The sequence below is a fragment of the Mercenaria mercenaria genome, chromosome 12, assembly GCF_021730395.1.
Source record: "Mercenaria mercenaria strain notata chromosome 12, MADL_Memer_1, whole genome shotgun sequence".
In the NCBI taxonomy this organism is placed as follows: domain Eukaryota; kingdom Metazoa; phylum Mollusca; class Bivalvia; order Venerida; family Veneridae; genus Mercenaria; species Mercenaria mercenaria.
Window position 1 is genome coordinate 58,595,160 of NC_069372.1, and position 15,059 is coordinate 58,610,218.

Genomic DNA, 15,059 nt, shown 5'->3' on the forward strand with positions numbered 1-15,059 from the left:
TCATATAAATGTAAATAAAGCTACTTAATGTCTACAGAGTAACTTACCTTAATCATTTCTGATCTCTGAGATTCTGGGTCATGTCCTGATATAGGCAGAATTTTCACCTTCTGTTTCTTAGTAGATCTATCTGCTAATGAAAGTGTCATCTTTCTGTGAGTGAATGACTCTGTGGAATGTGGCCTGCGAGAAAAAAACATAAAACTCTTATTAAAATATTTCAACAAGCATCTGAAATGCTTAAGTTCAAAAGATGGAAAATTCAAAAGAATGTACACATACAGGTTTATAAAACACTTCTAAAATCTAAGTCTGAAGTTTCAAACTATGAAAATTTATGTGCCAAAAATTTTACAATCAATTTTTCAGACATCTATCATGGATAAGTAATGATTTCAGTGTAGAACATCTCTAAAAATCAAGGTAGTTTTTAAAGAAAACAAACAAATATGACTAAAGTTTTATTTTATTCTATTTCCATTTCAAACCAGTTAGTTATGTGATGGCTGCCAGTCAATCTAACAGTGTTCCTGTATCCTGTACCAGTACTGACCTGCTCTCCACAAGTAAACCGAAAACTTCCCCACATGGATCAGAGATGGAAGAAAACTAACTTCAGCCATATTGTCTTCTATCAACCCATCATCCAGAACATTCATCTTACAAAGGGAAAGAATTCACAACCACAGAGCTATGAAGGGAGACTCAAGAATAAAATACCAAGCAAACAAAATGTTCACTAGCTCTGTATAAAATAAAGATTAGTAACACCTACCACTAAAGACTTGCATAAAATAAATCCAGAGAGCTGTAAATCACGTAGAACATAATTACAAATTTCAACTCACCTAAATGTAAGTTTAGTTTTGAATATAGACTGTCCTTGTAGACCTGTGCCTTGTCTCACAAACAGGTGATTGAAGTCTCCTTGTATAGGCATAGTGTGGATATCAAAGATTTCCTCTCCCAGATGTAGTGACATGCTAAAAATACAACACAGTTTGTTCAAGTTTTTACTACCAATCAAACAAGAAGGTAAAATAATCCTTTATGTTAACCATACATTAAAATCTTAGCCTACATTCATCAATGTTTAAAGTCTGACACTTTAGACTTAAGAACAGTAAATTATTCAAACTGTCATAACTTGGTTAATAGCATATCTATTCCAATGAAAATTTACAGAGATATCTCTTGCTACAGAATGAATACTCAGGCAAAGTTTCATTAACCTCTGTTCTAATTTAAGAATGACACAGCAAAAAGAAATTCAGCATTTTACAAGTCTACGGTTCAGAATATGGGCTCGGGAGTACTAACAGGTAACTTACTAAGATTTATCTTCTTTACTGTAAAATCATCACAAAAATATCACAAGCACCTTGTAACTGTCACTGTAACAGCATATCAACTAATCTTTAAAAAGAAGTTTAGCTCTCCGACATAAATTTCTGATACATTACAACTATTGACATGGCAAACCGCATCAGGAAAATTATAAGCTCTGTATCTTCAGTAACCTTGCAAAAATACAGTTCTAAAATCTTAGCGCCATGAAACAGCAAATTATTTTAATTTGCAAAGACATGACCATACAAAGCATAATGTCTGAAATTCAAATTCTACACTTGCGTTTTAGCTAGGGTATGACTTACCTTCCATCTGACCATCTGACCACTCTTGCATTACTTTCATGTATTGGTTTGTCAAACTCATCCTTCAGTTCATTTCCTTCCTCATCTTTACGTGAACGCCATCGTATTGTGTTCTCAACCTAAACAGATGTATAGTGATGTGCAATTTTATCAAATTCTACATACTGTAAAATCACGTTTTGTGAAAAAAGAAAACAATGAAATTTAAATCGATTTTGCAGACAGATGTGCAGGCTGATCATGATCTACACTGGTCACAAAGGCAGATTCAGTCATGTCCAGCATGATAAGTGTTAAACTAATGTGTCACTTAGTTTTGATGGCTCCTGCTTTCTCATTAAAAAAAATGTAAAAAGATAATGAATATGCATAAATCAGTATGTTTGTTTCTGTACATAAAAGAACGACATACTTTGAGTTTCATTCTAGTTCTTCCTTCTTCATCTAAAACTTCATCCTCGTCTATCTCGTCTTCATACGTTTGGGAATCAAAAGGTCTGAAAACACGACAAGTAAAGCTTATATGTGGTGCAACCTCTGTAGAGCCCTTGGCTCAAATTCTAACTCACATACTAAAACAAGAGCTGTCACAGGAGACAGCGCGCTCAACTATTTCGATGCTGGATAGTGAAAATCGGCACATCTGAGGAAGATGGAGTGGTCACTGGAGTGTTTAGTGACTTAAGTGTGAAAGCAGATATTAAAAAATAAATTAAGTCTGTGTCAAAAGTGTTAAGTAATAACAAATAATAATGTATCAAAACATTAAGTATAAAAGGGACATAATTCATGGACACTTTCTGCAACAGTAATGCACCATGTGTCATATCATGTGGAATAACTATTTTAAGTTTGAATCAACTCTTATTTAGTAATAACTGAGATAGGAACAAAAGTGCATCATAATTTGAACATCTATTTAACAGCCTTGTCACTAAAGAAAACTAAATGAATGAACACTGGTCAAAAAAAGGGCATAATTTTGTTAAAATTCAAAAATGAGTAATGGAACTTCTGCAATGCATGTCAGAAAATCAAAGTGGACAAGTTTGTGAAGTTTCAATCCTTTCCCATCATTGGGTACTGAGATATCAGCTTACATACAAAAACTTAAACAAAAATTGTAAAGTCTAGACAGGGGCATAATTTTATAAAAATGCAAAGTAGAGATACAGCACTGCAAGTCAGTTATCACAGTGAAAAACTGTGTGAGATTTCAAACCATTCCAACCAGTGTTTACTGCAATACCAACTGACATACAATAACTTCACATTATTATTATTATTATTATTATTATTATTATTATACCAGATTTATATAGCGCCCTTTTCGTGATAAACACGTTCAAAAGCGCTTTTCACATAGCAAACGCTATATCCAGATGCCAACGTAGATGAAATGAATTTGGTTTTCATTTCTTTAACTTTCAGTTTTGATTGCTGTAAATAAGCATTCACTGATGCTATTTACAGAGAAAACAATGACTGATGTAGTTTTTCTAATATTATATCCATGTGGCAATATTTCATCTCCATTTTCGATACATATTCCAATTTATTGTGACTAAGCTAAATGTATGCGAAAATAATGAGTTTATTTTTCACAAATTTATACTACATAAAAACAAGTATTCATGAAAAATTTATATGAAAGAAAACAGTTGATTAAAATCATGAGTAAAGTTTATATTTTACACGCTGAAATTTCTTGTAAAGGCAAAAATTTGCGAGTGCAAAGAAAAGTTAAATTTTTACCCCTGATGTCGCCCATCTTATAGATTTAAATTGGTCATTGTATACCGGTTATTGCTCCAGGGATAATAAGAAATAATTCAAACTAGAAATTTGTCCATGGGACACAGATGTCCCCACTACATGACAAAGGACACAGATCAACTTTGGGAAAACAATATGTTGCTATTTAAGAAAAAAATGCAAAAATAACCATATATAATGTACATATAAACATATATGCTTTCTTGAGATTTTTAGATACCTGTCCATTAAAATGACAATTTTTTCTAAGGTCAGGGGCCATAACTCCTACAATACTGAATGAATCCAGACGCGAAATGCCAGGTGCACAACTGCACATGCTGACCAGCATTCCTGTAAACTTTGGTGACTCTAGGTCAAATACTTTTGGAGCTACGCGCGACACAACATTAAAATGACCAATTTTTAACAAAGTCAGGGGCCATAACTCCTACACGACTGAATGAATCCGGATGCGAAACCCCAGGTGCACAACTGCACATGCTGACCAACATTCCTGTAAACTTTGGTGACTCTAGGTCAAATACTTCTGGAGCTACGCGCGACACAACATTAAAATGACCAATATTTTACTAAGTCAGGGGCCATAACTCCTACATGACTGTATGAATCCGGACGTGAAACCCCAAGTGCACATGCTGACCAACATTCCTGTAAAGTTTTGTGACTCTAGGTCAAATACTTTTGGAGCTAGGCGCGACACAACACTAAAATGACCAATTTTTACAAAGTCAGGGGCCATAACTCCTACACGACTGAATGAATCCGGACGCGAAACCCCAGGTGCACAACTATACATGCTGACCAACATTCCTGTAAAGTTTTGTGACAACGTCAAATACTTTTGGAGCAAGGCGCGACACAACATTCTCGGAAGGACGGACGGACAAGGGCAAATCATATGCCCCCCCCCCAAACTGGGGGCATAAAAAGTTATTATGACATGTACATGTTACCACATTTAGTCTAACAATCAAACTTAGCACACAGAATGTTCAGTTAGTCAGATGTCAATAATAGAGCTGCATAGCTACTCTTAAACTGTGATAATATCATAATTTAAATACACAAGAACTTGATTCTATGAAATCATGGTATACCGTACACAAATTACACACATTTATGCTTCAAATTAAACACATTTATGCTTCACAATATTCCCTAACTCGACTTTTTCAGAAAGAAATTATACATATACCTCAAAAGATTTGATATGTTTCCAATATGAATTCAAACAACAGTTTAACTGTATACCTTGTTTCCACACTGAGAAAGTTAGGCAGTTTTACATAATGCACTGCTTTGCCCAGATCTGTTTTGATTCTTGGAATTTCGACCTCGATTCTGGTTTCCGGCAGCTCTTCTGGTTCCTGGTTCTCTTCATCTGATCCCTCGATAACTGGTTTCTGAAATAACAATATGACTTGTTTATATAATTGCATTTGTGTGACTGATTAATACCCCTTTCCAGTATTTCACAAAAATTTATTTTACCTATCTGTTTTCTATCACTGTCCTGTCCTCAATAAGACTTAATAACCGACAACTTCTCCACACGGCTCTGAGGATTTACTTTAGAAACACTGTCATCTGTCAAATCATTACAGGGGTTCAGGGGATTAAACTAGTAACTTCCTTGATTCATATTTTTTTACTCGACATACTGAGCTTTGAGTATGTTAAAATCACAATATGAGAAAAGTATGGGAAAAAGCACAAATGGTATCAAAAGCTGCTAAAACTATTACAAGCTGAAACCTTTCTTTTCAAATTCACTTTTAGTTTCTATAGCATCGGTAGAGCCTTCACAATATTATGGAGAAGACTGAAGTCCTATCATATATCATACAGAGATACAACAGCGTACAGAATATTATCAGTATTACAAATTCACTTAACAATAAGAACTACCGGTATATACTTCTCTGCCATTATCCAACATAAACCCAAATGTAGGGTCTTAGAAAGCACTGACATTAACAAAAAATATTTTGTAAAATAATGCAGATTAGGTAATATTCACAGTGACTTCATTTTTGCAAATATTTGCAAACAGTGCCACTCACAAATTTAAATAGTCATCAATATTAATCTGCATCATGTACTAAAACACAAACACTCGTGTTTAACAAATTCTTAACACCATGAATGATCCTGCACAAAGTCACCTGGCTTGCTTCATCACATGACAACTCTACCAGGGCTTGTATTCAACAATGTTTAAAGTCTGAATCTTTGACTTAAGAATGGCAAATATTCAGTTTGTCATAACTTTGTTTATCGCACATCTATACTAATGAAATTTTGCAGAGCTGTCTGTAGCTACAGAATGAATATTTATGCAAGTTTCATTACCCTGCATACTAATTTAAGAATTTAACATTCTGGAGTCTAACTTCAGACTTTAAATCTTGATGACTATGGACCCTGAACCAACAGAAGTCCAGGAAAAGTGGTTAAAGTAAGCAACCAAAATCACTTGGACAAGGGTGTCCCCAAATAGGATGCATAATCATTACTTTTTATTGGGTTTATCATCACACTAACACAAAATAGTCATATGGTGACTTTCAAGTTTTCCATGGCGGAGGAAGACCCCCAGATGGCCCTCTGAGCATTTTTTCAAGCATGGGTGGGGAGATGGGTAGAAACAACAAACTTCTTTGTGCCAGCTGGATGGCTTCCTTAGAAACAGAATTCTACACCCCGCCGCAGGTCTCAGCCCCAGGGCGGTGAGGGTCAAGTGATTTAAAGTCAGCAACCTTAACCACTAGGCCAATTGCAATCTTTAGACTGGTAGTCCAATGTGGTCCATAACTTTTTTCTTCTCAGCAAAAGCCCTTGAAATTACTGGGCATAATTAACATTAAGTTGTCCAAACTTTTGCAACAGTAAATTTAAAACAAGAGCACCGCCTTGCGGGTGCTGACGCTCATCTGATTTTTTTTGTATAATAGAAATATTGTCCTACCCATGATTTTCTAAGTCTAAAAAGGGCCATCATTCTTGCAAAAAGCAGGATAGAGTTATGTTTCTTGATGTACAGTGTCCACTTATGATGGTGAAAAACTGTTGCAAGTTTTAAAGCAATAGCTTTGATAGTTTATGAGAAAAGTTGACTTAAACATAATATTCAACCAAGAAAATGATTTTTCTAAGTCCAAAAGGGGCAATAATTATTGCAAAAACAGGATGGAGTTATGTTGCTTGCTGTACAGGGTCAGCTTATGATGGTGAACAAGAGCTGCAAGTTTTAAAGCAATAGCTTTGATAGTTTAAGAGAAAAAGTTGACCTAAACATAAAACTTAACCAAGAAATCTGATATTTTCTAAGTCCAAAAGGGGCCATAAATCTTGCAAAAAGCAGGATGGAGTTATGTTTCTTGCTGTACAGGGTCAGCTTATGATGGTGAACAAGTGTTGCAAGTTTTAAAGGAATAGCTTTGATAGTTTAGGATAAAAGCTGACCTAAACATAAAACTTAACCAAGAAAACTGATTTTCTAAGTCCAAAAGGGGCAATAATTCTTGCAAAAAGCAAGATGGAGTTATGTTTCTTGATGTACAGGGTCTGCCTATGATGGTGAACAAGTATTCCAAGTTTCAAAGCAAAAGCTTTGATAGTTTAGGAGAAAAGTTGACCTAAACATAAAACTTAACCAAGAAATCTGATATTTTCTAAGTACAAAAGGGGCCATAAATCTTGCAAAAAGCAAGATGGAGTTATGTTTCTTGCTATACAGGGTCAGCTTATGATGGTGAACAAGTATTCCAAGTTTCAAAGCAATAGCTTTGATAGTTTAGGAGAAAAGCTGACCTAAACATAAAACTTAACCAGGCAACGCCGACGCAGACGCCGACGCCGACGCCGACAACCGCTCAAGTGATGACAATAACTCATCATTTTTTTTCAAAAAATCAGACGAGCTAATAAAGATATTTACACCACCCCTTTGAATTTATTTTATTACATCAAATCCAACAGCACAGAAACTGTATGTTTAGCTGAAACTGGGACATTCTCGGATGTTAATGAACAGATAGTTAGTGTTCACTACATATATGGTATATTAAAAAAAACACACTAACTTTCTTTATTCTTTCATTAAATGCAAGTTACAATTTGGCAATATTCCAATTTCAACCTATAAATAGTAACACTTGTTTCTAATTTTAGCAACAAACGTCACGAACGTGGCAGCATAAAACTGTACTTTAGATAACAATTTTCTAATATGTATATCCTGATAAAGGTTCATATTGAACCGAAACTAGTAGATCTATAAATAAATACAGTTATAATTTATCTGGTGTTCAGGTGTGTTGTACCTCTACTGCATTCTTTCTTAGGTGTTTTATTTTATCTTAAAAATGAAAAATGGTCATAACAATCATACCTTTCATCAAATCTATTTATCTTACCTGTGTTCTTTCTTCTCCATCTTCTCCTTCTCCATCCTCTTTATCTGAACCTTTCTTTGCTTCTTCATCTGAACTGATGTCATCCGCATCACCAAACAGGTCGTCAACAGTTGCTGTATGAAGAAAGGTTGTTTTAAACATTTCTTTCATTTTGCATTTAGATTTAAATCAAAAATGATTTTCTTGTATTTGTATTAAGTCTCTATCATATTCATAACATCTCAAATAACATGTATAGTAAATTTTACTAAAATCAAGTGACAGCAACTGATTAAATCTGAAAATTTTAGGTCACTCAATGGCTAAATGTGGACCTGAACAAGGAAACACTTGTTGTATTTTTCTGGTCACAGAAGCTAGACAAAATTTTATTTTACTGGTAACTCAACTTCTTTCTTTCATGTACATGCTTACTGTCAAACAATATATGCTTTCAACTTTATTGGTACGAGTTATTAACAAAACGTAAGTTTTAAATGGTATTTCGGTGAGGGTTCTGGCTGTAACCTTACCCATGTTACAGAAATGGATTAAAAGAGATGTTGGACCAGTAACTTACACAGTTACTATCAATTTGCCTTGCCCTGAAATCAAACGTCCTTACTTTTGATAGACGGTCATTTTCTTTAACTATTTGATCCACCTTTTCTTTTACAGTTTTTTCCCCCCGCAAATTGCAGCTTTATTTTGTAAACTCCAGAAAGAAACTATAATTATTCCAAAGGTCTTAGAGGGAGATAGTCAGATCTTTTTGAATTTTAAAAATATCTTTAAAAATTTATGGCCCCAAAAAATGTATTTTACCTTTAAAAAAGTGAAAATTTTGAAAAAAATTTTCTCGAAAAAAAGTTTTAAACATTTAAAGGAAATGCGCTTTTAAATGTAAGTCTTTTCCTAAAAGTTTTATAACAATCCACCCAAAAATTAAGTAAATTTTTTTCTTTTTATTCGGAATAAAATATATTATTTTCCCTGGAAAAACCAAAAAAATTGTTCTTAAATGATAATTAACTAATAAAGATTCTTTAAATTCTGAAAATCCTATTACCATCTTCTTTTCGATTTTTTTAGAATAATGTAAAACCCGTAAAAAATTTTAAAATTTTTGTTTTTATTTTATTTTAAAGAGAATCAGTGCGAAAAAGGGGGATCTAATAGTTTTCATTAAACTTTTTTCAGCCGCATGCCTTTATAAAAATGAAAACTTAAAGCAATTTTCTACTTTGGCTTCTTTAAATACAACTTTCTGTGAAACTATTAACCGCCACACGGCTGACCTAATTTTACACACATAAAGAAAAACATTCGTTTTACAACACCAAAAAAACATTTCTTTTTAAAATTAAACATGTTCCTTGCACTTTTTCACCCCCCTCAATGTGGGACAGTCCATCATCTTCATCGACTTTCTTTTTTACCCCTTTACAAAACATCTGACTGAATCATTCCACCTGAAATTTGAAATCCCAATTGAACAATTATTTTTTCACCCGTGCCCACAGTGGGGGGTTTCACACAAAGCATACCAAAATTTCACGTTTTTCCTCAAATTTTACTTTTAAAAAATTCAATATTGTGGAAAATCACAAACAAAAAACCCAATCACCAGGATTAAACTCTATAACCTTCGGTTGGAAGCCCCTTCCCCTACCTAAGCAACACTAACAAGCTGGTCTAAAATTTTTTTTTTAGGGTAGGGCTGATGTAGTCCCCAATTGGGGAGGTCAATGTGTGCTTATTTCCTTGAGAGAAAAATTTTTTTGAAAATAAAATGAACCAAGCAGTTATATTACCTTTTTTTTTGGATGCCTGGCTCTGATGGACTTCCTGCCTAAAAAACACAAAAAAAAAGATTTCTGCGTGGTGTCTTAAAATTGACCAATTAAACAATTTAGTCTCTCATTTTACATTACTGTGAAATCAGAAACTTTTGGGGGGGGGCTTATTTTCGTGATTTTGTGACTGCATCGATTCATGAATTTTTTTCCCCAACAAACAAAATTCCCCCCTTATTTTATCTCAGATGCTGACATCTATGAATTTCATACCCAAAAAAAAGGGCGTTTTTTGCAAAGTTAAAAAACAATGAAATTTGTCCCCACAAAATTTAAATATTTCGTTCACATTTTGGGGCAATTCCTGAAGAAACCTTTTCAAAACGGGTCATATAATTATATGCAGTGCTCCAGGCAAAAAAAAAAAACATATGATATGCCCAAATTAATTAAAACCTAACCGGGCATTCAAATCGGTAAAAAGGGACGGGCAAAACCCCCTAAAAGTATTTTCCCGAAGAGATAAAGATAACAACTTCCTGTATACACAATTCGGAAAAGAATGAGTAAAAAATATTTCATTTTTCAGCATCAAAAATTTTTTTTTGAAGTAATTTATGTTTTTGGGCCCTTTAAAAATTTTTTTTTAAAAAGATAGGGAAAAATTCATGGGTGGGATTTAGTAAAACTTGTTAAAAAAAACCCCCAAAGGGAAAAGTGAGCCCCCATGCAGCTGTAAAAAGACTGGGAGTCAAAAAAATCTAAGTCCACACAAAACCCTTTCCCCATAGAGATGGGTTTTCAAAATACATAAAAATTTGGGTTTTCAACATGCATGTTTTTTTCTACAAAATGGTTTTAATTTTTTTTCCATAAAACCCAAATAAAAGAGGGCCAGATGGCTCACCTTTTTTTAATGCACTTAGGACGGGGGCCCTCGAAAAAAATCTAAACCCCCGGGCAAACCCCCGGGGAAAATTTTCCCCAAAGAAGAAAAAAAATTCTACAGATAGATAGTCAAAAAACCCCAAAAAATTTTGGGGTCCGTCCTGTTGTCCCACAGAAAAGTGGTCTCATTTTTTCCCTATGGCAATAATAAAAAGTTCTAAAATAACTATTTTAGTAACGTAAAAGGGAAAAATTAAAAAAAATATTTTTAAGTGAACCCAAAAGAAGATCTCCCCAAAAAATATTTTGGAAAAATGAAATTGCGACAGTATTTTTCATTAGTTATGGAGATATCCCCCGTTTTAATTTAAAATAAAGGAGTAATTTCACATAAATCAGTCCTTTTTATCTCCCCTTTATTGTCTCACCCAACTAATAACAAAATGAAATTTCAAAAAAGTCCTTAAAGTATTTTACGATTAAATCCTTTTTTGTTTAAAAACAGGGAGGAAATCAATATAAAAAAACCTGGAACCACGCTGGATCTGATTTGTCATGGATCCGGTTATTGTTTTGAAGATATTTTTGGGAAGTTTGTATCAAAAAAACCATAAATGAGTCTCTTTTTGGCCAAAAAAACCCAAAAAAGCCATTTTGGACCTTTTGGGGGCCATAACTCTTGAACCCAAAATGGGAAACTGGCCAGTTCAAAAGGAAGCAAGATCTTTGTGGGATCAAGTTGTTGCAAGTTTTTGGGAAAATCAAATAAAATAAGCTGCTATTGACCAAGGGCAAAAAAATTAATTTTTGGGCCTTTTAGGGGGGGGGCCAATCTGGATCCCCCTTACAATCTCCGGTTCCAAAAGGAACCGGGGACTTATGGTCGGGATCATCCTAAAGGCGATTTGGGATAACTCGCTTTTTAAATCGGCACTTTGCCTAATTACGCCTCCGGGAACCCCCCAAAACCCCCAGTTTTTTCAGCGATTATTTTGTTTACTTTAAATTGCAAAACTGATGCATATTCTAGGGGTAAAAATTATCGATAAAACCCTGGTCCCAACCCCGCCCACCGCCCGTCAAAAATTTTGCCAAACGTACGTTTTAAAAAACTTTAAAATGTCAATCAATAATATTGTAAGCCCCGCCATTTTGAAAATTTTCAAATTGGCGCGTAGAAAGGGGTAAACTTAATGAGGCATGATTCTATGCAACAATTGATTTTTTTTTCTTTCATTTTTTAAGATTACTTCAAAATTATTTCAATTACCATAATTACGGTCATTTCTTAAAAACGGGCTGGGGACTGTGGAAAACAAGACACCGCCTTGCGGTGCTGACGCTCATCTGATTTTTTTTTGTATAAGAATATTGTCCTACCCCCCGATTTTCGCTAAAAAAGGCCATCTTCTTGCCCAAAAAGCAGGATAGAGTTATTTTTTGTGAACATTGGGGACTTTTTGAGGGAAAAAACTGTTGCAAGTTTTAAGCAATTTCTTTGATTGGTTTTTTGAGAAAGAGGGCCATGAGGTCCTGAAAAGCTCCCCCCGTCCAAAAGACCCCCGTTTTTGAACTGGGTATACGTCGTTTTTTTCTATTATTGACATGTGACCTGTTTTTTTAGCCTGTGACCCAGTTTGAATTGACCTGATATCATCAAGAAAACATTCAGACCAACTTTTATACAGTCCCATGAAAAAAAGGCTCTAAGAGGTCACAAGGTTTTTTCATTATTTTACCTACTGACCTTTATTTATGGGAGTGACCCAGTTTCAAACTTGACCTAGAAAATCACAAGAAAAACTTCTACCAAATTTTTTGAAGATCCACTCAAAAGTATGGGGCCCCTAGAGAGGTCACAAGCTTTTTTTATTTTTTTACCCAATGACCTAGTTTTTGACCCGCACTGACCCGTTTCGAAATGTCTAGATATCTCAGATGAAATTCCGACCAACTTTATACAGATCCCCTGAAAAATGGCCTCTAGGAGGTCACAAAAGTTTTTTTTTTATTTGACCCACTGACCATTTTTATGGCCGACCCGTTCGAACCTGACCTAACATTTTAAAAAAAAACATTTGACCAATTTTTATGAAGATCCCTTTAAAAAAAGGCCCTGAGAGGTCACAAGGGTTTTTTTATTTTTTACCCCCACTGACCTAGTTTTTTTAAGGCACTGACCCATTTTAAACTTGACCCAGATATCACCAAAGGAAAAATTCTACCAATTTTTATGAGATCATGTAAAAAAAGGCCCCTAGAGAGGTCCAAGGTTTTTATTTTTAGATCTATGACCTATTTTTGACCGCCGTGACCCAGTTTTGAAATTGACCTGATTCATCAAAATGAATTTGACCCAACTTCTAAAAACCCATGAAAAATTGGCTTCTAAGAGGTCCAAGGTTTTTATTTTTTCCTACTGACCAGTTTTGATGGCCGTGACCCATTTCAAAATTGACCCGAACATCAAATGAACATTTGACCAATTTCTAAAATCCATTCAAAGTATGACCCCTACAGAGGTCACAAAGGTTTTTTTTATTTTTAGACTAAGACCTGTTTTTGCCCGGGGACCCGTTTCGAACTTTACCTAGTATCATCAGAGATATTCAGACCCAAAATTTTATAAATCCCATAAAAAAATTTTGGGCCCCTTAGAGAGGTCACAATTTTTTTTATTATTTTTACCACTGACCTGTTTTTGTAGGCACTGGGCCCAGTTTCGAACTTGCCAGAATCATCAAGTGAACATTCTGACCCTTTTCAGAAAATCATGTAAAAATATGGCCCCTAAGAGGTCACAAGGTTTTTCTATTTTTGACCCATGACCTAGTTTCGACCGCACGTGACCCGTTTCGAAATTGACCTAGAATCATCAGATGAACATCTGCCCCTTTCATAAAAACCCCTGAAAAAATTTACCCTAGAGAGGTCCAAACAAAAATTTACGCCGGACGACGACGGACGGGCGACGGAGCTGCACAATCACAAAAGTCACACTGTCCTTGTGACAGTGAGCTAAAAAATTACTTTAACAAATATTCAAAAGAAAAAAAATTTTTCTAAGTCCAAAAGGGCAAAAATTATTGCAAAAAACAGGTGGAGTTATTTGCTTGCTTTTCAGGTCGCTTATGATGGTGAAAAACGTGAAATTTAAAAACAAAACTTTGAGGTTTAAGGAAAAAATTGACCTAAACATAAAAATTAAACCCAAAAATCTGTATTTTCTAATCCAAGGGGGCCCTCTCTTTAAAAGCAGGATGGAGTTATGTTTCTTGCTGTACAGGGGCCCCTTTGTGGTGAAAAACTGTTGCAAGTTTTTTTAAACAAAAGCTTTGATAGTTTAGGTAAAAGTTTACCAAACTAAAATTTAAACCGAAACTGTTTTCTAAGTCCAAAAGGGGGAAAAATTCTTGCAAAAAACAAGATGGAGTTATGTTTCTTGATGTACAGGGTCTGCTTATGATGGTGAACAAGTATTCCAAGTTTCAAAGCAATAGCTTTGATAGTTTAGGATAAAAGTTGACATAAACATACAACTTAACCAAGAAATCTGATATTTTCTAAGTACAAAAGGGGCCATAAATCTTGCAAAATGCAAGATGGAGTTATGTTTCTTGCTATACAGGGTCAGCTTATGATGGTGAACAAGTATTCCAAGTTTCAAAGCAATAGCTTTGATAGTTTAGGAGAAAAGCTGACCTAAACATAAAACTTAACCAAGCAACGCCGACGCAGACGCCGACGCCGACGCCGACAACCGCTCAAGTGATGACAATAACTCATCATTTTTTTTTCAAAAAATCAGATGAGCTAAAAATGATTTCGCGGACGTCAGAACTGCTGTACAAAATATTGTAAAAAGATCGCCATTAACTACGAGTTTGGTATTATTTTCGAAAAAAATAATAAATAAATAAATTAAATGTATAAATCTGAAAAGTTGGTGCAAAAATCGGGCATTATAAAAGTACGAGAATTAAAACATTAATGAAAATTTTCACGCCATTTTGATTGTGCACCTATTAAATTTACGAATTTTGGACATGTAATTTTCGGATAAAAATTTAAAGGCGACTTTTTCATAGCTAAGTTTATACTTTATTTAGAAATTCATGAAAATGATAATGCAAGAATCAATTTCCTTCAAAAATTACTGTTTATAAGTTACAGCTAGACCCACAGAAAGTGGATATATATAGGCAAGAAACTGAATGCTATGCCGATTCTTCTTAAATTTCTCAACTTCTCCCTAAATTCTGTGGAGGGAGAAGTCACTTCTCCCTAAAATATTGACCTAGGCTGATCCCTGATGGTGACACAAGTTTTGTGCAAGTTTTATTAACCCTTAGCCTGCTGCAGGCGAATTTAACAGCCTTTGCAAACAGCTTGGAACCAGATCAGACGCCGATTAAATCGGCGTCTGATCAGGTTCCAAGCTGTTTGCTACTCTGACAATATTTCTTCCAATTTTGGAGCAAATTGAATGAACTTTACAATTTTAGCAGACGACATTTCCAGCAGACGACAATTTATCTAGCATG

At 34.6% G+C, this 15,059-nt stretch overlaps 1 protein-coding gene across 1 annotated transcript in view; it reads right to left on the reverse strand.

Moving 5' to 3' along the window:
• The window catches only part of LOC123533780 (RNA polymerase-associated protein LEO1-like), a 32,225-nt gene that overhangs the window by 6,215 nt on the left and 10,951 nt on the right, over positions 1–15,059 (reverse strand). Inside the window, exons 3-8 of the mRNA XM_053520599.1 lie at positions 7,853–7,965; positions 4,686–4,837; positions 2,068–2,152; positions 1,656–1,774; positions 849–983; positions 48–183 (exon numbers count right to left, since the gene is read on the reverse strand). Coding sequence (XP_053376574.1) covers positions 48–183; positions 849–983; positions 1,656–1,774; positions 2,068–2,152; positions 4,686–4,837; positions 7,853–7,965 — 740 coding nt within the window. The remainder of the gene's footprint in view (positions 1–47; positions 184–848; positions 984–1,655; positions 1,775–2,067; positions 2,153–4,685; positions 4,838–7,852; positions 7,966–15,059) is intronic.